Source organism: Myodes glareolus, chromosome 5, assembly GCF_982192425.1.
Source record: "Myodes glareolus chromosome 5, mMyoGla1.1, whole genome shotgun sequence".
In the NCBI taxonomy this organism is placed as follows: domain Eukaryota; kingdom Metazoa; phylum Chordata; class Mammalia; order Rodentia; family Cricetidae; genus Myodes; species Myodes glareolus.
Window position 1 is genome coordinate 114,880,756 of NC_142030.1, and position 24,660 is coordinate 114,905,415.

The following is a 24,660-nucleotide window of genomic DNA, read 5'->3' on the forward strand; positions in this document are numbered from 1 at the left end:
TCTATTTTGGTAAACACCAAAGTTCATAATAGTGTTTATTTTTATATATTAACTAATTTTTAATTGTTTCTTGGGATTTTATATCATGTATCCCAATCTCACTCATTTCCCATTCCTTCCATATCCTCCTTCCCCAGAAGATACAAAACAAAAAATAAAAAACAGAAACACTTCTCAATGACCACCTTACAATGACCCACTCCTCTGTCAATCGCTGCCTCCTCTCATGCCAGCAGAGTTGTCATGTCTCCTTTAGTCTTGCCATACATGTAACCATTCTGCTCCTCCATCTTTCCAGCCTCTCTCTCACATGTTTGTTTGCTGTTGTTGTGACATTGGAAACTGTAATGTGTCATGATGTACACCTTAAGCATGTTTTTAAAAGAAAAATAGTCATGTATTTGCAGATTTTTAAAATTATTTATTTTTGAGATAATATTACAACATTTCCCATTACTGCTCTCTTTCACATTCTTGGGCCTCTTTTTCCATTCATTGCTATCGCTATCACACACACACACACACACACACACACACACACACACACACTCCTAAGTACAAACTGCTCCATCTGTACATCTGTATGTTATTCATACGTATGTTCTCAGGGTTGCTAATTTGTCATTGAACAACCAATTGGTGTGCTCTTCTCCAAGAAGACTATAATGGTCTGTCCTGTCTCTTTAAGAGATAAGCCCTGGCCACTCGCTCCACCATCTGCTGAGACAAACCATCTTCATTCCCCTCTGGTCATTCCAGCCTGAGTTCCTTCCTTCCTCTCTGTCTCTGTCCTGAAGAGGCAGCTTCTGCCTCTCTCCCTTCTCCTCCCCCCTCCTCTTTCTCTCTCTCTCTCTCTTCGTCTCTCTCCTCATCCTCCTTCTGCCTCCCTCTGACCTTTTTCCTTCCCTTCCATAACTCACTAAATAAATACCCACTTTCTCTGCATGGCATGCCTATCTGTCTGTCTGTCTCTCACTTGCCATGTGGCTCCCTACCTAGGACCCGCTGGCCCTCATGGGATCAGTGCCAATTTACTTTTACCAGAACAAAGACTATTTCTCCCACTCAGTTATTCATTAGTTGCCTGGAGTTCTTTGCATAGGGTTTAAGCTCTGTGAGCTTTCCCCTGTCCACTTAAACATGTCTGTTGTTATCCTTGTTCCGCTTCTTGTTTTTTTTAAGGGTCACCATTTTAATTATGCTGCTTTTTTCTCCTGGTAAATGCCTCCCAGAAGAATGTCTAGAGAATACTTTTGTAAGAAAGTACAACTGACACCCAGGCAGATAAAGGCTCTCTTGCTGAGTGAATTCAAGATGGGCTCTTAGAAACTCAGAGGAACTTACCCTGTCTTCACATGATCCTTGCATTGGTGTCATAGACTTTGATTTTTAGATCCTATTAGCCGCCCCCCCCCCCCCCCGCTGCGACCCTCACAGAGGTGTAAGCCACAAACGTCCACCACCTTCTGATTGGTAGGCCCAGAGCCAATCTGAATCACCTAACTACAGAACTTCCTAAAAGACTGAAAAGGTGTCACCGTGGAAAGTTCCTAAATTCTTCTTTCCATGTTACATTATAACTTTCCATTACATTATAACATATGGGAGTCTGAAGCTGTCTCTTTGTGGTTTTCCCCTTTAAAACTGGCTGCTGCCCCTGCATCAGGACCCAGTCTCAAGTTTGAACCCTGTCACCTCCCTGATACCATTTTTCTAAATAAACTTTTGGCTTACTTGAACCAGGTCTTCTGTGGTGGATTAGTTGCAGATTCTCTGACTCTACCATGACATCACATGCTTTGAAGGCTGGAAAAGACAAGTCTCAGAGGCCTGGACATGTGACTTTCCAAGCTCTATAATGGTCTTCCAAATAGGAGTACAATGCAGTACAAAGTGTTAAGATTTTCGATGTTTTATACCAAAACAGATGAGCCAGCATACAAGCTAAAAATTAAGGGTAAAGGTTTGGTAAAGAAAGCTTGTATTACATTCTAAACAGCTCGTTTCCTGAAATATGTTTTCTTTAGGACGGCCAACAATCCAGTTAGTAATGAATCAAAATTAAACCAAATCTTCAAATCCCTGTCAAAACATCAAACTAAAACACACACAAAACAAAGTACATAAATTTTTGCAGTACAAACATGCTTATTCCTAGTTTTAAAGCCTTCTAAAGAATTTGTATGTTTTATGGCATTTGTATATCATGTGTATATTTGTATAACAGTCAACATATCATCATGTGATCAACTTTGAGGATGCAAGCCAAAAGCTAGGTTGCTAAGCAAAACAGTCGTGTATGCCCCAGCAATAGCTGTAATCCCTGGCTTTGCCTCTGGTTAATTTTCAAAGTTAAATTCCAACTTTCAAAGCTGTTCTTTCAAACACACAAAACACAAAGGTAACACATAGTGACCTCGGAAAACAAACTAGTCCTGAAAGGGGGCGAAGTCATCCACACTGTGCTGAGGCACTAAACCCTAGCTTTGTCCTCAAACCCAGGTACAGGTGTCAGCAGACCGCCCCTCAGTCCTGTAGGAGGCTGCTTGGCCAGTCCCCTCCCATGTGCCACTCTGGGTAGCGTGAGTCAGACTGTTGGGGCCTGTTCATTATACTCTGAGTCACGCGAGGGAGCCTTGCCCCAGATCAAGGCGGACTTTAATTGTCCACAAAGCAGGATTAGAAGAAGCCGCAGCCGCAGTTAATCACTAAGGTAGGAGCTGTGGGAGGCTCTCACACCCCCAGGTTCCCGAAACAGAAAACTGCTCTGCGGAGCCGGGAGGGAGAGGCCCCGCGGGAGAAGGCAGATCCCGCCAAAGGAAAGGCAAGAGCCCGGGAGCTGGCGAGGACGCCAAGACAGCAGGTAAGGACGGCGAGGGGCTGCAGGGTCACGTGAGTCCAAGCCTGGGCAGCCCGCCTCGGGCGAGTCTCGCAGAGCGCAGGCGCATTCTGGGTCCGGCGCCTACTTCCGGGTGGGCGTGTTTCCCAGGCACGCAGAGGCTGCTTTCCAGACATTTGCGGGCTCATGACACTGTTGCGACCCCAAATCCTGGGCTTTAATGCCTGGCAGCGGGCGCTGGAGCGTCTACATCCGCGAAAGAAAGAAGCTGCGGGTGCAGAAAAAAAATGCTAGGGAGTGACCTGCTAGGAGCCAGAAATTTTCGTGGAGCCTCAGGCTAGTTTGGAGTGTTGGGTCCATCCCACGCTGGGTGGAAAAAATTCCTCTCTGTTCCTCATTTACTGTCAGTACTGTTCTCCTTCCTCTCTCTCACCTCACACAGTTTTCCACTGAACTGCCCCCTCCCAACATTTTCTTACCTTCCTTTTATCTTTCTTTCATTGACTGCTTCTTGTCAACATAAAACAAAGCTTCTTCATCCCAGCGGCCCCCCACCCCCACCCGGCATTCTCCCTGCCTGTGTAATGTTCTTCAGCTGAGCGCCCCACTTTCTAGATTCTCTTCAGCTCTCAGGCACCTGCCCTACAGCCATGCACTGCAGGCCTTGGAGAGCTGTTTGTCCCATGTCAAGGTTGTGCGTCCACCTATGCTGGGGTTGGTAGACCACACAGGCATATCCTCCAGGTTCTCCTGATCAGCCCTTTCTGAGGTCACGATTTCATTCTATTTTCTTCCTCCCTCTCTCCTTCCCTTTTTCCATCTCCCTCCCTCCCTCCCTCCCTCCCTCCCTCCCTCCCTCCCTCCCTCCCTCCCTCCCTCCCTCCCTCCCTCTCTCCCTCCCTCTGTCTCTTATATAACCTTCAAATATTGGACATACCCTAGAATAAGGTGGATTTCTCTTTGAAAATTTCATCTGTTAACATAAGCTGGAGTCAGGATGTCCAAAGCCTCTAATTCTTGCTCTGGAATGTTCGTCTGTTTTTTGCTCTACATTTCCAAACTGCAGTGGCTGCCATCTTACAGCTTCGGATGACTTGATAGGTCCCACACTTCCCAAATGGAACACCTTCCCCATTCCAAGCTAGTTCTTCATAGGCACTTCCTATGCCTCTTGACCTAAATATGCATTTTGCAGGGAGCTTCACACTGATCCTTGCCTCCTCCCTCTTTCCTAATTCATAACAACCAATCTACCTGAAAATACCTATTTCTCCCGTCAGGGTCTCATCTATATCAACTGTCAGTGGTCCACGATAGTGGCCTACTCACAGACTCCCTAGCCCCTTTCTATTCCAAATAGTGAGCTGTGTCATTTTCCTAAGACCTTATATCTACATATAACACTTTGTTAGAAGTGTTTGGCTTCTAGGCCCTAGCTCATGTTTAGACTCATAAATTAGGCAAAAGAGATCCATTTTATCTCCCCCTGGTGTCTCACAGAATTCCAAACAGACCAGTCCCCAGAATGCCACACAAGCATGATCTGCCTACTTTTTTGTGTGTGTGTGCCTGCCAGTTTCTCAGACTGAAATTCCCCCTTAGTATCCCCTCCAGAATTCCTGCTCACATTTTCAGAGGCAGCGTCTTTGAGATCGCTACATGGGATTCTATTAAATCATTTCCACTACTGGTGGGATTCCTTGGCACAGAAACCTTGACAAATTATCTGCTTTAGAGAATCAGGCATTTCATTGTTTCTGTGGTCAGGGATTTGACAACTATTTTTGTTGTTGTTGTTTTCTCCAGACATTTGTCGATTTTTGTCGACTCTTGCAGATCTGTGTCTGTGAGACCTGGGATCCGAGGACCTGAAAGAATGGGGCAGACTACAGTCTAATGCAGACGACTTTAATTGTGTGTGTGTGTCCTGTATAACAAAGAAAGCAACGATTCGAGGGAGGTTGTTCAGAAAACATGATCAGAAAAATATAAATAAATGCCAGCAAGCACATACTAAACATTAATAGAACTTTCTCAAGACAGACCAATTGAAACACAATTACCTGGCATGCACTATAGATTATATCTGGGAAACCAGGAAAGCAAGGCAGAGGTCATATCTAGATTCAGAGTACACTGAAGACGGCAGTCAGCGTGTCCTGTCATCAGATTGGGTCCTATACTATGTTCCAACATCTACCAAGAATTAACACACCCTATAAATGGAACGTAAATATTTAATACAGGAGCCAAGAAATCACATCCAAGAACTATCCAGGGGAAAACTGCACTTGAGGCAAAAGGCCCTCTTCCTTTTCTTCTGGAGCCTGTCTCACAGTTCCTGGGGCATTGTTCCCCATGGGTCGTTCTTTTGACGTGTTCTGACAGACATGACAGGAGACAACAGCACAAATGCCCCCTGAATGTTTGCATTGGGAGATTGTGGAGAAATGGAGTGTTTCATGCTCCCAGCGGAAGAATGGTGTCACACACTCAGAAGCAGAGGGCTTGGTTTTCAGGGTGTTACTTCTGTGAATCCTCTGAACATTATTTAATTGTCATTCTTATTTCTTCACTTGTAAAAATGAAAATTAACTGAACGCTAATTCATTTATGTGCCAGTCTAGCTGCAGAATGAACCCTAAAGGTATTATTTAGTATTTTACTGAAAATAATTTTACTTTAGATTTATTAGGCAAAGTTCATTTTGCTTGACCTTCCAACTTTCTCAAAAGCTTCTTGTGTAACTAAGATTGAGACAAGAAAACAAGGACAGAGTCTTTTGTCACCTAGCGCCTGTCCTGGATTAACTTTTGTCATAAGTAGGACCATGCTTTTCATATGTATGTGTGTGTTATGAACATGTGTGCATGCAAATGTGTTTACACATGTCAGTGGGTGTGTGCATGTGAGTGCGTTTACATGTGTGTGTGATCATGTGCTCACTAAACTGTGGTATGTTGTTGCCTACTGCCTGGGTGCTACAAAGGAATGGGGTCAAGGAAGTGAGATGAAGAAAGGAGGCATGAAAGGAACCAGAATTAGGAGTTTGTAATTAGGAGCAATTATATGTAAAGTAGCTGTGTTTATTCTCTTGGCCTGTTCAGACAAGGTGAAACACACCCCCCCCACACACACTCACATGTGCACACACCCCAAGGTTTTATCCTAAGTTAGAATCAAATCAGAATTTAGTCATGTTTTATCAGACTTTGTTTTCTTTTTCTTAGAGTTTCGTTGGCGCCACCTTGTGGTTGATGAAATTTGTGCAATTTGTTTAGGCCTGGGTCTTCTGAAAAGTCAAGAGTAAGGTGAGGCTGTGGGGACAAATGTTGCCTGGAGACGAGGTAGATCCTGCTCTACTGGGGCGTGCCCATGGCATGCCATGCCACCTGATACTTGTAGTCTTTGATGGCAAGTCCTAGAGAGGTTTTATAATGTGGTGACCCAGAGAACTTCACATTTTGCTCTATAAACATGCCTTCTCTTAAAAACTGCCTGGGTAGGGGGAGTTTATACAAAAACTTGAGCAATGGAGAAAATTCCCCAGTCTGAGCTATCAGCTCCCTACTTTTTATTGCGTCTGAGAGATACAAGTGGCCATCAAGTCCTTGGACATCAATAAAGTATGAGTGCAAAGCTACTGTATGTGACATTCTGAGTTCATGATCTGTCTACACAGGGAAATGAACATGTGCATGGCCATAAGCTCTAGGTAAAGTTTCTAGTGTTTGCCATATTGTGGTTTTTTTTTTCTGTTGTTAATTTTCCAAATTAGGACATAATCTTCTTGTAGGGTTTAAAAGTTCCAGTTAAAATTATGTGTGCATATGGGAGGAAAGATAGCATATTATAGAAACAGCTTTTAGGTGTAGAGAGAAGTTTCTGTCCCACCCAATGCTGCTAGGCCAGACCTAGACTGGGGTATTACTGTTTCCAGAATCAGGTTAATAGGACTCAACTGGGTAGCCACATTTCAATGGATGACTTTGTGGTTCTTGGGCATGTGTGGGTATAAAATTGGCTGGAGGCAGTTAATTTACATTTCAAAGGGCAAAGACCTTAATAATGACAAGATTTCTAAAGTAAAAGCTTTGGGAGGAAGGAAGTCAGGACTCTAAGCAGGAGGAAATCTGTTTCCTTTGCATATTTGGCCAAAGTTAGCTTCATTTCTTTTTAGTAAAGCTGAAGGAAAGGCATTCTGGCCAGAACAGATCAAAATCATTGCTTCTAGGTTTGGGTTTCGTGTGAAATAAACCCTGTCCCCACACACCCTCTTTGCAGGTTGCCACACCAATCTCAAGAGATATTGTGGAAAATGTTGTATCTTTTTGGAGTCACACTGATTCACATAAATTTTTCATCTCTAACAGTCCACATTTCAGGTTACACTATCCTAAATAGAGCCTCCAAAACTGGTGAATTTTTATCCTCCCAGTTTTTACTTTTTGTGGTAATAGAAATACACTGTGTATCTGCAGAAAATTAGTTATTATTCTTAGAAATTTTTAAAATAATTATATTAAAGACATCACACTGAAGGAGAAAATAGCAGTAGTCTGTTTTGTTTTGTTCTGTTTGTGTGTGATGACTAGTCAGGACAGGCTCTGCAATCCAGGAGTTCCAGTCTCTAGTGACTCAGTGGAGTTCCGGAAGGGTCATCCACATCCTGCTCAGCCTTCCAGTCCCTCCCTCCTTGAAGAAATTTCTTTATTAACCTCATGTTTTATTGGGGCTTAAGAGGCAATGCTAGGAACAGTGGCTGGCAGTATACCCCAGGGGCTACTTAATAAGGGACTTACTGTTAGAGGGAGAGATTAAACAAATTTTGGAGGTTGTCTGAGCCACTTTTTTGGAGAGTCCTATGTTCATGGGCCACATGAACATTGGTTACATTTGTATATATGTGGGGGGTGGAGAGATTTGATTTTGATTTCATATTGGGTGTATACTATTTTTGTAAGACAAGGATTGATGGAGGCAGTGTGGACATGGATGGAAGAAGGTGGGCATCTTCAGGACCAGAAATCCTTTAATTAGAACAGCTGAAGTGCTGCAGAACTGAAACTGTATGTGTGGATGTAGCACGGTGGGGTGGGGGCTTACAAGATGGAAAAGCAGAAACTTTGGTGATGGAGATTCCATGTGCATGTCAGTTCCCCTAAGTCTGGAAGTGGTGATGCCACCAGGTTTGGCATGTGGATCTCCTCAGCAAAGGCTTCCACATGTGAGGTCAGTCAAGTCAGCTTTCCAGTCCAGAGCTTCTCTTAGGCTGCTAACCCTTCAATTTTCCTACAGGCCTAGTGACTGCTCAGGACACAAATTCATCATCTCCCAGTCCTAGAGGTCCAAATTCAGTAGTTGTATAGCAGAGCCGGGTACCCTGCTCTCACCAAGGGCCCCAGGGAGAATTTTGGATTTGTTTTCCGTTTCCAAGTTCTTGAGGTGGCCACATTGGTGGTCTCCCATCACAGGGACCTCTGCCTGCGTCTCTGTTCCTTACCCCGACCTTCCTACTTCTCTCTGTTCTAAGAGCATTTGAAAGTTTATTACACTTTCCTTAATACTGTAGGTTAGTGTTAATGTCTAAAATCCTTAATTAAATACCATAGTAATGTACTTATTGCTAAGGAATATAATAAAATAGCATTTACAGGGCTTAGGCGTAGGACTGGGTATCTTTGAGGTACAGACAGATATTTTATCTGATATGCCTAGTGTCCTCTGATGGAGACCCTGGTGACCATGTGACTACAGAAATCCTCTGTTGATGTATTTCTGTTCTGTGCCTTCAGTCTAGACCTCTCAAATGGATGACCTCTGTGAAGCCAATGGCTCTTTTGCCATCAGCCTATTAAAAGTATTGGGTGAAGAAGACAAGTCACGAAACCTGTTTTTCTGTCCCCTGAGTGTCTCCTCTGCTCTGGCCATGGTCTACTTGGGAGCCAAAGGAAACACTGCAGCGCAAATGTCCCAGGTATGCTTATTGGAAGTTGCAGGAAGGGGTGTGTGGGAGACAAACAGCAGGTTGGTTTTGGCTCCCTACACCAGGGGTTCTTTCTGTATCTTCAGCCAGTGGGCAGAAGTCAGTGGCTGATGGTGCAGGAGAGACACTGTAGTGTTTCAGATGTGGACCAGCACAGGAGGAAGGCAGTCGTGTGGGATCAGTCATCTCCACAGTTTACAGGAGACATTGAGTGTTAAATTCCTTTATCTATATAAAAGTGATCAAACATTCTGGTAAATTCACTTGCAGAAAATTGTATTTAGAGTCCTGACCCACACAAAGGAACAAGGTGCACCCATCTTTGTTACCTCCTAGTTTTTGAAGTGTTATGTTTTAAAGAGTCATGCAGCTGTGTAAGTAAGCTTCTGTGGGATGGGTGACTTTGCCGAAGAAAATGAACGTAAGTGTGGAATTAGTTCCTTGGGAATCATTTAGAGGGAACACATAATCTGCCAGCTCTCAAATAGTTGTCTACATCTTTATCTGCAAACGACACAATCGTGATAGTTTGGAGACATACTTTCAACCATGGAGAAAAGCATCACATAAGTCACCATGTGGATATCTCTTGGCCACTAGCATGGTAGTGTGTGGATGTGCAACCAGGGACCACATCTGAGATCTTTTCACCGACCTCTCTGGGGAAGAAACCTTGAGAGTGAGATTTGGTCGGAGTCATACACTCACTATGATTTGATATGTAAATCATAATTTGATTTGGAAAATAAGAAATTTTGAAAGCTTCTTCCTTTTTATTTCTGCTGTTTTATTCTTGTATTCCCTGGTTTTTAGATTCACTCCTGCTGTCTAATTTCTGTGTTGTGCATCTATCCTGGGTTATCATATGATGCCTTTCTAGGATGGATGATTCCTGCAGACCAGGGACTCTCACCCAAAGAGGGCATTTTGCTTCCCCAGAGACAGGTCCTGAGGGCTCAGTACTTTAGTTCTCAGAGCAGAGAGGTGCTACTGCCATCTAGTGGGCAGAGGCCACAAATGCTGCCAATGTCCTACAAAGCACTGGGCAGCCCCATCACAGCTTCAGACGGCAAACATGCTGGCCTTAAACCTACTGAGACAGTCACCCTGGACTCCTTGTACTGCAGGAACATGTCACATTGTCATCTCTTAGCTGGGTTTGTGTGCAGAAGGGGAGATAATGACCATGTTCAACAGTCTATTTATTTTACCCCTAGGTACTTGGTTTGAACAAAGGTAGAGATGTTCACCAAGGTTTCCAGACCCTTCTCACAGAAGTTAACAAAACTGACACCCAGTACTTGCTAAAAAGTGCCTGCCGACTTTTTGGAGAAGAATCATGTGATTTCCTTTCGGTACGTTGTACTCAGACCTTGAGGAAAAAAAGTTGAAAACGATAACAATGATGAAAATTGAAGAAAAGCAGGCAGCAAAGTCCAATGGTTTCACCATAGAAATGTTCTTAGAATTACACTTGTGACACTGTAATTGTGGATTTTAGGATTGCTTTTGAATTATGTCCTCTCAAGTTTTTTTCCTGACAAATCCTTCCATGAAGTCGAAGTCAATCTATCATCCTCTTGTACCCAGATAAATATCCTCATGCGTTCTCCCTCCCCTTGGGTGACCATGTCGTTCACCACGTTGTGTAGAGCCCCTCCCCACCCTACCTGTGCTTTGGGGGCTGAGTGTTGTTGAGACAACTGCTCAAGGTCTCTAAGATCTACTTTGTCTTCTAAATCACCACTGTTGAATAGATTCTGATGGGTTGGTTGTGGGCTGTGGTTTCCACATTATTTTTTTCAGCTGCTTGGTAAAGCTTTATTTTCTTTTTTTGCTTACAGGTGATAAGTAACCACTTTTTAAAATGTTTTATGTAGCCTAGTGTTTTTTTTTTTAATTTTTCCATTCAAAAATTTATCCGTCCTCCCCTTCTCCCATTCCCCTCTCTCTCCCCAACTCACCCTCCTTTCTTCTCATCCCTCCTTAAGAGAGGGCAGGGAACCCTGCCCTGTGGGGAGTCCAAGGCCCCCCCAGTTCTATCCAGGCCTAGGAAGGTATGCATCCAAATAGACTAGGGTCCCCAAAAACCAGCACATGCAGTAGAAACAGGTCCCAGTGCCATTAATGGGTCTTTTGTGCCTGCATTGGTCATTTCCAGTTTCACCAACCACTGAAAAAAATAGTCTAAGATAAAAATGTCTTCCTGCTTAAGCATATAATTCCAAATTCACAGTCCGCTATAATAAGTGAGGTCTGACAGTCATGTCGCATAATGTGCGGACTGTCACTGGCATGAAATTAGGGAAATGAATGGTGCAAGCTTGACCATTTTATTGTCTGAAAGTTCTGAGTGTTCTGACATAAGGCTCAGGAGCACACTGTCCTGGCTATGGTTAATTCTGTCCCTCTTGGCTTGCTGCTTTAGTCTTATCTGTCACTAGAGATGACTCTGTATCCCAGGGTTCTTCTAATGAAGTCATGTTCACTTTGAACATCAGCTTTACTTATTGGTGGCACAATAACTCACAGGCTACATTTCTTCTGTATATGGGCTCTAAAACATTTTAGGTATTGAACAGAGAGTGAAGTTAATCACTACATATGTATCTGAAAAAAACATTTTTGTAGGGAAGTTATCTGGGTTATATTGTGCTAGGGAATCTCCTAATTTAACTTCCACTTATATTTGACTTTGCAGATATAAACAAATGTACATAGAGGCTCCCATACACAAATGCACTCATTCATATCCATATATTTAATGAGGATCCATGATCCCCACTATCTTGTGCTACTTCCAAGGACCTCTCTTTGTTCCCTATAATCCAATGGTTGGCTCTCAACCTTCCTAATATTGTGACCCTTTCATCCAGTTCCTCATGTTGTGGTGACCCCAACTACAAAAGTATTTTTATTGCTGCTTCATAACTGTCATTTTGCTACTGTTATGAATCATAATGTAAATAATTTTGGAAACAGAAGTTTGTTAAAGATTGAGAACTGCCCAGTCATTGTGTTCCAGACATAAACATTCTGGTTACTTTCTTGTCTACTTTTAAGTTTACATTCTAGTTCTTGACAATGTAATAAGTAGAAAATTGTGAGTGCCTGCCAGGTGGGAAAACAGAAAATCAAACAAAGTCATCTTGGCATGTCTGGAAGAGACATTTCTGTGCTTTGTGCATGGATGACAATAGTCCTAACCTGGCATAAGTGTCTTTGTGTACAGGGTATCCTGTTAACAGGCCATGGGCCACTCATTGTGTACAGAGTATTCTGTTAACAGGACATGGGCCACCCATTGTGCACAGGGTGTCCTCTTAACAGGCTACATGCTACCCAGTCAGATGCATCTTTTCACCTGGCATCCAGTATTTCTCCCAGCACTGGGCAGTGTAGGAGATCCACATCTTTTTGAAAATTACATGACTACATCTTGAAATACAGCACTACCTCCACAGACCCTTATGCTAGAGAAAATGTTAAGAAAAAACATTTGTTCCCCCAATTGTGAGAAACTTAGCTGAACAGACTCCAACCCCTGTTTGTGCCCGTAGACCTTCAAGGATTCCTGCCAGAAGTTCTATCAGGCAGAGCTGGAAGAGCTGTCCTTTGCTGAGGACACTGAAGAGTGCAGGAAACACATCAACAACTGGGTGATGGAAAAGACGGAAGGTAGGAGGCTTTGGTTTAGGTGGACTTTGGAGTTAGGAGGGACAGTGAGCTCTGTGGAAGACTGGGCAGGGTCTTCCACGGCGTTGCTCCTATGACCTAGAGTTACAATGATGTGTGTCCTGGGCTTTCCTTGGGGCTACCAGATTGTAAAATTTAAAAAGTGACCTAAAGTTGAGTCTCAGACTGCTTCCCTTAAAACTGTGCTGGAAAGTCCCTGGTATCCCTGGTAAATGCTTCTTTTGTGTTCCCTGGTAATGTTCTGTTAGGGAAAATCCTGCTGTTCTCTGAAACAGAAGAATCTTCTCTTGGGATGAAGTTTAGATGGTGTATCAGTTAGAGTTGGCCCATTCCCTACCTGTTGGAATCCGAGCAGTTCATCAGTTCACCTGCAGCCTTCATCCTCCTCTTAATGTGGTGGCCTCCTCCTTCTCCTAGCAAGATGAGAGGAACCACAGTTGTTTCAAAACATGAATCTTTTTCAAATTTGCTCTAGAAAATTGTTGTCTTGATACTATTGGGGTTGTAACATTCACAAACTTGATTTCTTCCTTTCCTCCTCATGAAATATTCTGGCCTACTCTTGATTTGAATATTGAGTAAAAAAGGGCACCCTAAATAACAAGCAAGAAACATAGAGACTTCTAAGATGTGGAGACATTAAAAGTCATTTACTTGTTCCAGTGACAATCTAGAACCTAGTATCTAATACATTTAATTGATATGATACTCTCACCATATTTCAATTAGCAGTGATTCCCTGATCACACTACAAACCGGTCAGACCGTGAGTCCAGGAGGGAAGAGCCTCCCATAGGCTAGTGGGCTCTGGCGTGCCTGTGGATGTCAGTACGTCAGCAGAAGCGGTCTCAGAAGTTTGCCTTTTGTGTACAATCACTTCTCTTTCTCTCTTCACATCTTCCATGTAGGTTGACCCCAGAACAGTTTGCTTTTCCAGAATAGTTGAGCTGAAGGCTGTCTTTAAGATCATCTTGTCCCATTAATTGGTCATTGAACTTGAGCCCTTTATCCTGCTTCCATAGTTTTTTTCTCTGGCTTACTTTTTTGATAGCCTTCCTTCCTTCATATATACCTACATATACCTACACACACACACGCACGCACATATATACCCACACATCTATGCATATATACATACATTTATACATATATGTATGTGAATATATACCTGTATATATTACAGGTATATATTTCTGAACTTTTGGAAATTAGTACTAAGTAGTGATTCTTAACCAGGACTGGATTTACCTTCCAATTGTCACTTGACAGTATCTGAGGGTATTTGTGTCAATTGAAATTGACTCAGGTATCACTAACTAAATCCTTTACCATGCGCAGTGGAGTTGTACCCAACCAAGAAGTAATCCAAGTAAAATGCCCATAGTAATGTAATTGTGATCTTGTAGTGCTAAGGCCAAGAGGGCATTGTTAGAATCAAAGATATTGGCTTATTTTCTTAGTGTAGCCAACTGCTACCTCTGTGAATTGAGCAGGAGTTCAGGAAAACGCTCTCATCCGGAACTGATAAACACACAAACTCAATGATAAACCAGAGCAGCCATACCTGCTTTCAAACTTCTCTCTATACAGGGCATGTTGGCACATATCTGATACATCAGCACTAGTGAGGCTGAAGAAGGAAGACTGCATGTTTTATGGTAGCTTCTACTGTGTAACAAGGTTGAAGCCAGTCTATGTGATGCCAAAGACTTATGAGGAAAAGAAACATGGTTATTGTTTAAGGACAAATGATGCATTGGACAGGACTGAAGTCTAGTTCTCTACGTAATCTGGCCTTTAAATTTTATGTCAGGATAATTGATTATAGGAGAATGCTTATCACCATCCTTGTCTCGGACTCACAATAAACTTTTCTTACAGTCTTCTTCTTCTTTTAAACGTTTTTTTTTTTATTACATTCTCTACAGGTAAAATTTCAGAAGTTCTGAGTCCTGGAACAATCTGCCCACTGACTAAGCTTGTTCTCGTGAATGCCATGTATTTCAAAGGAAAGTGGAAGGCTCAGTTTGACAGAAAGTACACAAGGGGCATGCCATTTAAAACTAACCAGGTAGGGCAGTATTTTTCAATGTATTGTTATTTTTTTAAAGTAGTAAGCTGGAAAGATGGTGGGTGAGTAAAGGAACAGTTTATTTTACACTATCGATTCTTATCCTATTTCTGAATTAAATTAACACCTCTTCTATATCTTTAATTAGAGGTAGAAAGAAAAACTACAATAATGTGTACACTGATAGTTATTTTTTTTCTTTACTCATCCATGATCAATTCCTTCTTACCTTAAATATGAAGTGGAATTTTACTTCTGTCAGTTTAACCATAGCAGGTTACACAAATGTGTGATTTTACCTAGTGATACCTCATCCAATGAACATAAGCCCATTCAACACTGCAACGGGCTCAGGAAGATTTTACATTTAACAGACTAAGTGCACAGAAATATTAATCATCTTAGACTCTTCTGAGTCCCAAGAGTCGGATATAACTTGTTTTTAGTAAATTATATTTATCATTTTAGAAATTTAATTTTAATTTCATTTTCATCAGGAGAAAAAAACAGTGCAGATGATGTTCAAGCATGCAAAGTTTACGATGGGGCGTGTGGATGAGGTGAACATGCAGGTCCTGGTTCTGCCCTATGCAGAGGAGGAGCTGTGCATGGCTGTTCTGCTTCCTGATGAAAACACTGATCTGGCTGTGGTGAGTTCTGGGCACAGAGTGTCTGTACACGCCAGCTGAGCTCATTTTCTAGGTCCGTCTCTCAGCTGCATTTGCAGACTTTCCAGCTAAGGGTTACTCTAAGTAGTGCTCGATGAGCACGCAGGTGTTCCCTTCAGTGAACAGGTGTATGCATTTCTTTTCATGTTTATCCAGAAGTAGACAAGTTTTGAAGAAGTTAGGATGAGAATGTTCCAAAAATATAACAGCATGTTTTTAATTGAGGAGGGTGAGGCTACTTGGTAGGCCAATCATTCTTCAGCAAAGATCCTGGAAGAAGGATAGCATTGGATGGTGGCAGAGTTTCCCACATATTATGTGCTTAGGAAAACCTTTTGTAATATTTTCAGAAATGCAGGTTGTAATTCAGCTTGAAATTTTGCATTTCTAACAAGTTTTCAGACGAGGCAAGTGCAGTTGACTCACGGAGCACACCTTGAACACAAAGACCTAAAGTATGGGTCTGTGGTTTAATTTAATCCTCTTCACAACAGCAAAGGAATAAAATCCATTAAACAGAGACTTAGAAAGTAGAAGGTGTATGGCCAGCAGTGTTCTGGTAAGCCAGCTCTCTGCTGGCAAAGCTCCTGCCCACCATGGGAGGGCACAGGGTAGATGGTAAGGACACTTGATTTCATTGTTTTTTTTTTTTTTCTATGTAATCAGAAAGCTTTGGGCATAAGTTAAGAATGAGAATACCATAGCCTTGTGAGAAGAAATTTAGATAATTCTAGAAATAGAAACAAAGTCAAATGGCTGTCACTCCTCACTAAGTAAAGGAATGAAGAAATGCAAGTGACAGTAGCCAACTGTCCTCCTAATTTAAAAAATTGACCCTTTGTCATTTCAGGTAGAAAAAGCACTTACCTATGAGAAGTTCAGAGCTTGGACAAACCCAGAAAACATGACAGAAAGTAAAGTCCAAGTTTTTCTCCCCAGATTAAAGCTGGAGGAGAGTTATGACCTGGAATCTTTTCTTCAAAGTTTGGGAATGACAGATGCCTTTGAGGAAACAAAGGCTGATTTTTCTGGAATGGCAACTCAGAAGAATGTGCCTGTGTCCAAGGTTGCCCACAAGTGCTTTGTTGAGGTCAATGAGGAAGGCACAGAAGCAGCAGCAACCACCGCTGTGATCAGGAATGCCCGGAGCTGTAGAGTAGAGCCAAGATTTTGTGCTGACCACCCATTCCTTTTCTTCATCTGGCACCACAAAACCAGCAGCATCTTGTTCTGTGGCAGGTTCTCTTCTCCATAAAGGCATTATCGTGGGGTGAGGATGCATCTCAGTTGGTAGAGCGCTTGCATAACAAGCACCACGCCCTGGGGTCCACCCTAAGTACCCTATAAAAGCAGGTGTGATGGTGCCTTCCTGCTATCCTCGCATTTGGGAGGTACAGGGCCGGAGGATCAGTCCAGAAGTCATCCTCAGCTACATAGAAAACTTGAGGCTAACCTTCTGATACCTGTGTCAAAAAGACAAGAAAGTGTAACGTGATTACTTTACATATCATTTTTTGCCACATGCCAGAATTAAAATCCCATGTTTCCAGATTGGCAAGGTGGTTTCACTGCACAAATAAAGAGTATACTTAGTAGTTGGTGAATATTTTTGCTGACAGTTCTAATGCCATGTGTGGGAGCTTGGAGCTGAGAAGGCCATACTTGGTTTGTAGTGTCTAAGTAGCTTCTGATTGTCTCCAGCCTTATTTACAACCCAGCTCCCAAAGTGCTATCCCACGCTGCTAGCATCTTCACCACTGCCAGTCTTACCAGGCAATGCCAGTTGAAGGTCCCCATTACAGCTACAGAATAACTGCTGTAACTGTCCCCTGTCTCACATCTCTCATTCCATCAGTGTTACTGTACAGTCCTGTAAGTCTATCGTTTAGACAACTCTTCCCACAAGTTTCAAGTACAAGTTCAAGGCCTTGGCCTGGAGAGATGGCTCAGCGGTTCAGAGGACTGACTGCTTTTACAGAGGACCCAGGTTCAATTCCCATCACCCACATGGCAACTCTCACAACTGTCTGTAACTCTAGTTCCAGGGGATCTGACACCCTCACAACAGTGTACATAAAATGAAATAAATTTAAAGAAAAGAAGAAATAAGTTCAGTAAGTAAGTTTCAGGAAGTAGTTAAGAGACAAAGTTCTAAAGTGTGGTGGTCATCTCCCCCAGTTCTTTCTGAAGTTCCACAGTGTGGGTGGTCCTTATCTCCCCACCAGTACTTTCTAATGCACACAACCCCAAAGGAAGCTTCACACTGAACAATTCTTACAAAGCAGATGTCTAATTAACCATATTCTCAGATGTGAATCAAATGCATCCCTGATGCCCTAAGTGTACATACATTCAAACACCACTAAATGAATCCAACAAGTTGTATTTATAAATGTATGTGTGTAACAATTAAATGAATCTGAGAGTGAGTGAAGGGGACCCAAGAGAGTCGGGTGAGGATGAGGGGGAAACTGAGCAGAATGCTAAATAATTGAATAGAACAGGAATAACAAAGTAGAGTTCAGTAAGTTCTGAAACATGCATGTACCCATGATGGCATCTACATACTTAAGACACAGAACAGGACCATCACACCTGCAACTTTTTTTTTGTAAACTTTGTAATATCTCTTTTTCATTAAAAAATTAATTAAAATGTAATTTCATCATTTTCCTCTTCCTTCTGCTCCCTAATACTGATCCTATGTGAAAAAAAATGAAATAAAATTTATGCCCTGGCAATGCTGAAGCATGTGTGGGCAGCCTGTATATGGCGGTTCTGTTGAACTTGTCCATATTGGGTTTCATGGTCTAAGTTGATGAGGACAACCTTCAGAAGAACAGGCATTGCTCTTAACTTTGGACTCCTCTTCCTTTGTATTTAACCATAGTTAAATATGCGTGTATATGGGTCAACATATAAATGCAATGTGCTGAGTCCATTTAGTGTCCCCTGCATTTGTGTTTCTAGGAATGTTAGAGAACCAATCGGGGACTCGTCCTGGATGACACATTCTCTTTTTCTCAGAAGTGGTGAATTGTTTGTAACTCTTCATCTAAGGGTGTGGCCCCATTATATTTTCTCTATCTACATTGAGATGTCAATTCTTGTTGCAACTTTCAGGTCCTGTTTAGGTAGCCATATTGTTGAGATTTCATTGTTTAGCTTCCCTGGCATAGCTAGAAGACACAATCGCACAGCAGACTTGCTGGTCCTCTGGCTCTTACAACCTTTCTCCCCCATTTCTGTGATGTACCTTGTAACTGTGCTATCCATCTACTCAGTGTTCCCTTTCAGCCACTTACACCCACTCTCAGGTAATTACTGATTGTTTCATAATTTGTTATGGAATAATGTATCTGTCTTTTGTATTCTTATTGTCATTTACTGAAAACATTTTTAGAGTCTCCTTCATTGCCTTATACTTTACGTATTACATTATATTATATATTTCATTATACTATATATCAATAGTTTCTTTTGTTTCTACTTTATACATCATTATATAGACATAATTTGTTTATCCATTCATAATCTTATAGATATTTGCAATGTTGTCAAGGTTTGGTAACTGTAAATAAAGTTTTTAAGAACACTAATGTTCACATATTTGTTTCCTAATGCTTTTTTTGACTAATTAGGAGGTGCAGGTATAACATTTAAGAAACAGCCAAGCCACTTATGGTGACATATATATTTCATTCTAGCACTCACTAGGGGAGGCAAACGAAGGAGGATCTCTGTGAGACAGAGGCCAGCCTGGTCTCCATAGTAAGTTCTAGGCCAGCAGGAGCTACACAGTAAGACCCTGTATCAGAGAAAGAGAGACAGAGACAGAAAGAGACAGAGAGAGACAGAAAGAGAGGCAGACAGACAGTGAAAGACAGACAGAAACAGATACTGGGAGAGAGAAAGAAAGGAAGGGAGGGAGGGAAGGATGGACAAATGGACAGACAGATGGAGGGAGAGAACTTCCAAACTGTTTACACAAGTAGTTTGTTTTATTTAACATTTTCAACAATAATATAGTTGCTGTACATGCTCACCAAAATGTGGTCAACCATCATTATTCTTGTATTTATATAAAGTGTCATATGTCAGAATGGTTTTAGTTTGCATTTCTCTAAATGTTCAACATTCCCCCCATGGAATCATTTACTATCCATATATGGTCTTCGGTGAAGTATCGTAAAAATTTCTCACTCATATTATACTTGCGTATATTATCTTATTGAGAATTAAAATAAGAACAAATTATCATATATGTGGATTATACACAATTTTTTATTTGTAATTCATGTTTTGGACTTTTGCTCTCATAAAAATACTTTTAAAATTTAAAGTTTCTATTCGGGGAAGGTCATCCTCTTCGGCCGAGCACGCAGCTTTGGGAGGGACGCACATGGAGCGGTAAGGGAAGAAGGGGACACTCGCCTAGCCAGCCAGATCAGCTGAATCAACCCTGGCGATCAATGAGGTGACAGATGTCGCAGGAAGCTTCTGTAAAGCAAAGGACACTGTCATTAAGACAAAAAGGCTACCTATTGATTGGGAGAAGATCTTCACCAACCTCTCATCAGACAAAGGTCTGATCTCCAAAATATACAAAGAACTCAAGAAACTAGACACTAAAACTCTAATTAACCCTATTGAAAAATGGGGTACTGAACTGAACAGAGAATTCTCAACAGAAGAACTTCGAATGGCCAAAAGACACTTAAGGTCTTGCTCAACCTCCTTAGTGATCAGGGAAATGCAAGTCAAAACAACTTTGAGATACCATCTTACACCTGTCAGAATAGCTAAAATCAAAAACACCAATGATAGCCTATGCTGGAGAGGATGTGGAGTGAGGGGAACACTCATCCATTGTTTGTGGGAATGCTAACTTGTGCAGCCACTGTGGAAATCAGTGTGGCGATTTTTTAGGAAACTGGGAGTCAACCTCCCTCAGGACCCAGCAATTCAACTCTTAGGAATATACCCAAGAGATTCCCTATCATACTATAAAAGCATTTGCTCAACTATGTTCATAGCAGCACTATTTGTAATAGCCAGAACCTGGAAACAACCTAGGTGCCCCTCAATAGAATAATTGTTAAAGGTGTGGAACATATACACATTGGAATTTTACTCAGCGGTAAAAAACAATGACATCTTGAATTTTTCATGCAAATGGATGGAAATAGAAAATGCTTTACTGAGTGAGGTAACCCAGATCCAAAAAGAGGAATATGGTATGTACTCACTCATAGTGGATTCTAGCCATAGTTAAAGGACATTGAGCCTATAATTCGTGATCCTAGAGAAGCTAAATAAGAAGGTGAACACAAAGAAAATCATATAGTTATCCTCCTGGATATTGGAAATAGACAAGATTGCCAGGCAAAACTTGGGTGCACGGGGGTGTAGGGGGGTGGATGTAAGGGGAGATGGGTAGAGAGAAGGGAGAAGGGGAGGATTCAGGAGAGCTTGGGGGAATGTGATGGGTGGAATGGAGGAAGGGTGGATATGGGAGCAGGGAAGTAAATATCTTAATTAAAGGAGCCATTTTAGGGTTTGCAAGAGACTTGTCTTTAGAGGGGTTCTCAGGGCCAAGGAGAGGTCCCCAGATTGTTCCTTGGGCAGCAGAGGAGAGGGTGCCTGAACTGGCCTTGTCCAATAGCCACACTGATGAATATCTTGCATATCACCATAGAACCTTCATCTGGCGATGGATGGAGATAGAGACAGAGACTCACACTGGACTTAGCTCCCAAGGTCCAAATGAGGAGCAGAAGGAGGGAGAACATGAGCAAGGAAGTCAGGATCACGAGGGGTGTGTCCACCCACTGAGACGGTGGGACTGATCTAATGGAAGCTCACCAAGGCCAGCTGGACTGGGAGTGATGGAGCATGTGATCAAAATGGACGCTCTGAATGTGACTGGTAATGAAGGCTAACTGAGAAGCCAAGGACAATGGCACTGGGTTTTTATCCTGCTGCATGGACTGCCTTTGTGGGAGCCTGGTTTGTTTGGATGCTCACCTTTATAGACCTGGATGGAGGGTGGAGGACCTTGGACTTACCACAGGGCAGGGAACCCTGACTGCTCTTAAGACTAGAGAGTGAAGGTGAGGTGGGGAGGGTGAGGGAAAAGGAAGGCAGGGATGAGGTGGAAATTTTTAATAAATAAATAAATAAAATAATTATAAAAAATTTAAAGTTTCTCAATTTTAATCAAGTACCATGTTGTATTTTGTTGATGCATAATGTGTTTGCTATCATATCAAGGATCTCTTCATTTAGTCCAAAGTGTCAAAAACGAGCTATATGTCTTTCAGAAGTGTTAATAGTCTTCAATTGTAAATTTAGGGATAGGATCCATTTTGAGTTGTTTATATTGGAAGTGTTATCCTTTGTATCTAAGATTGCATTAGTGTCTGTGTTGGAAGCAAGTTAATCATGGATATGAAGTTATAGTTTTGAATGATTGTATTTCATTGATCAGCATGTCTATCTTATATCAATAACATCACAGAATTTTGATTATTATACTTAATACTGAACTCTGAAGATAAATAAGTCTTCCAACATCATGCTTATTTTTCAAAATTTTTTTGCTTAAGTTTCTTGAACTTCTTTAAATTTAAGATTTAGTTTGTCTATTTGTATCAAAATTTAATGAGGTATTTATTAGAATTGTATTGCTATTAACATAAATCTAGAGTGAGCAGACATATGTACCTTCCAATCTATGAACAAGGCATGTTTTTCCATTTTTAAGTTTTTTATCTTTGCAGTGTATTTATAGTTTTCAATTTACAGTTTTCTCACAATTACTGTTATATTTTTAATATCTTTTATCTTATGCTATTATAGTGTTACATTTTATTTTTGATTTCTGGTTATTCATTACTAGTATATAAAAATATATTTAACTCTTGATTTTCTGTTGATATGGTAAAAAAAAACAGTTAGATTTGGTAGCATAACTTGTCTGATGTCCTTAATCAATATTGACATAAAACCACTGAATAGACAAAATTTTTATTTTGGCTTTATTTAGGGGAATCTGCGCCATCAGTGTGAGGAAGGTATAGCTACCTCATCATAGTAAGAGAGAAACAGTGTGGGAAGATGTGATTATGGACTTATGTCTGCCAATGAAGAGAACACTTCTTGTTCTCCTAATGGAAGAATTTTCATTTATTTTTCTGCTCATTTTTGGATTGGTTTTAGATTAGAAGCACCAAATTATGCATCATGTTTTGTTTTTGGTTTTGGGGAAAAGCTTGCAATTTCTCCTCATTATATGTCATGTTTAAAAGAGGTTTTCATGGATGTCCTTTACCAGCTTGAAGACATCTCCAGTTAGAGTTTGTTGAAAAATTTCCATTAGAAACAGGAGTAATTTTCAAAGATCGTTGTATTCTTGGTAGTTGTGTTTTGCAAAGCTTTATGGCTAATTTTTGTCTGTTGCTTGATAGTTGTGCTTTTGTAAAGTCTTGTGGCTAAACTGTTTATTAATATTCTACAGAAGTACAGATCTGACAAAGGAATATAAACAGCATCCCTGCGCTGCTAGGACATAACCCGTAAGATAAGCAGAGTGGATGCTAGGAATGCCTGACCCTGAGCCACTTTTCTCTACTTTAGTTGCTTAGTTTGGCCTGAAAACTTCATTGACTCCCAACTCCTTCATGTCTGTCACTTTATGTAACCCTTTTCCACCAACAGGGCTATAATCAAAACAACCAGGATGAATCTTTCTTGCCATCATGGGACAATGAAAAACAAATACCAGAAGGTCATCAGAGAAAAAAATGTTCAGAAATAAGAGGTGATGGTGGTCAGAATCAAAATAAAATTATGCTGGGCATGGTAGCACTATATCCAATCCTAGCATGCATGAAACTGAAGCAGGGCAATCCTAAGTTTGAATCAAGTTTAGACTTCACGATAAGAATTCCTCATTAAGTGTGATGAATTTATTTGTTCCAACTTTTCTATAAACTAAAGTCCAAGAGGTTGAGAAAATGGTTCTTATATATGGTTACTTGGCAGTAAGTTTTTTTTTTCTGTTTTTTTAATTGTTTTTTTTTTTTGGACATAGACATAGTTCAAGTAGGTTGTGGTGCTAAGATCAAAAGAAGTCCAATACCAATAGACATGCTATCATAGAAGGGGGGAATCTCATGGGGCTACATCCTAAACTTAACTAAAGGTAATCAGAAATTTTGATAGTGGGGAAATATTATCTCTGCAAACAAACCCCTGAACTGGTTATTCAGAACAATTGGCTATTCTTGAAATCTATGCCTATAAGTAATGCCAAATAGATCGAGCAAGTTGTGTTTACATTTGTGTGTGTGTGTATATACACACACACATATGTGAGTGTGTAAAACAATAACAATTAAAAAAAAGTCCATGAGTTTAAGAAGGAGCAAGACAGAGAGTATGGAAGAATCTGGAGGAAGGAAAAGAATGTAGAAAGGTAAGTAATTATACTTTAATTTTAAAAATAAAAAAATGAATAAAAATATTCCAATTTAAAAAAAATAAAACAAAAGATATCATATCAACGTTGGACAAACAAACCAACAGAAACACAAAAAAGTCCAACAGAAAGCAGAAGCCTCAGTGACCCTCTTGTTCACATGAGAGCACTAAGCTGAAAGCTGTATGAATATATATATTCAGAGAACCTGGTGCAGACCTGGGCAAGCGCTTGATGATTGATTGCTGCTACAGTCACGGTGAGTTCATATGAGCTTTGCTCTACTCATTCAGAGGGCCTTGTTCTCCTAGAGTTCTAATCAACTCCTTCTGCCTCCTCTTATGCGGGGTTGCCTCAACTCTGAGGGGATGGATTGAATGGAGAAATCCCATTTAGAACTGCTTCAAGGCCCCTCCTCCCCCTTCGTACTGTCTGGTTGTAAGTCACTATTTGTTCCGATCTGCAGCAGGAGGAAGGCTGAATAAGGCATCAGTTTATGACTATAGCATATGTCATTAGTAGTCATTTTATTGTTCCTTTTTTCTGACTTGTGTTGTTGTTTTTGTTTTGTATTTTGTTTTTTTGAGACAGGATTTCTCTGTGTTGCTTTGGAGTCTGCTCTGGAACTAGCTCTTGTAGACCAAGATCAAAGAGTTTGTGGATGGGTGTGGTGTTTATGTTTCTCTTTTGGTAGCCTGCAGAGTACCTTCCCATACCAAAGGGGTGAAGGTTCTATGTAGGTACCTTCTCTACTCTCCATGTACAGTAATGTGTGTGAGTGTTGTCTTTAGCAATGGGGCCTTGCTATCAGATTGTGGAGAGCAATCTTTGGTCTTGCAAACATCCTGGGTTCTTTAGGATTTTCCATGGGACCCTTTTGGCCAGCAACTCAATTGAATAAAACCCAGTTCCAGTACT

The 24,660-nt window shown here is 41.2% G+C and overlaps 1 protein-coding gene and 1 long non-coding RNA gene across 4 annotated transcripts; one reads left to right on the plus strand and one right to left on the minus strand.

Moving 5' to 3' along the window:
• Positions 1-400: 400 nt before the first annotated feature.
• LOC146895020 (uncharacterized) lies at positions 401-3,941 on the minus strand. The gene is made up of 2 exons (XR_015001478.2): positions 3,777-3,941; positions 401-3,107 (listed from the first exon to the last, which is right to left on the minus strand). It is a non-coding gene; the product is annotated as an uncharacterized LOC146895020 (long non-coding RNA).
• Positions 2,563-18,859, plus strand: Serpinb8 (serpin family B member 8). Of its 3 annotated transcripts, XM_048443882.3 has the most exons (8): positions 2,588-2,863; positions 6,070-6,150; positions 8,635-8,816; positions 10,043-10,180; positions 12,386-12,503; positions 14,450-14,592; positions 15,090-15,242; positions 16,111-18,859. In XM_048443882.3, the coding sequence occupies exons 3-8, from the start codon at positions 8,649-8,651 to the stop codon at positions 16,513-16,515; spliced, it is 1,125 nt and encodes a 374-aa protein (XP_048299839.1). In that variant the 5' UTR covers positions 2,588-2,863; positions 6,070-6,150; positions 8,635-8,648; the 3' UTR covers positions 16,516-18,859. The 3 variants fall into 3 exon arrangements, with proteins under 3 accessions (XP_048299840.1, XP_048299839.1, XP_048299838.1); XM_048443883.3 differs by lacking the exon at positions 6,070-6,150 and having other exon boundaries at positions 2,563-2,713; XM_048443881.3 differs by lacking the exon at positions 6,070-6,150 and having other exon boundaries at positions 2,590-2,863.
• Positions 18,860-24,660: the final 5,801 nt, after the last annotated feature.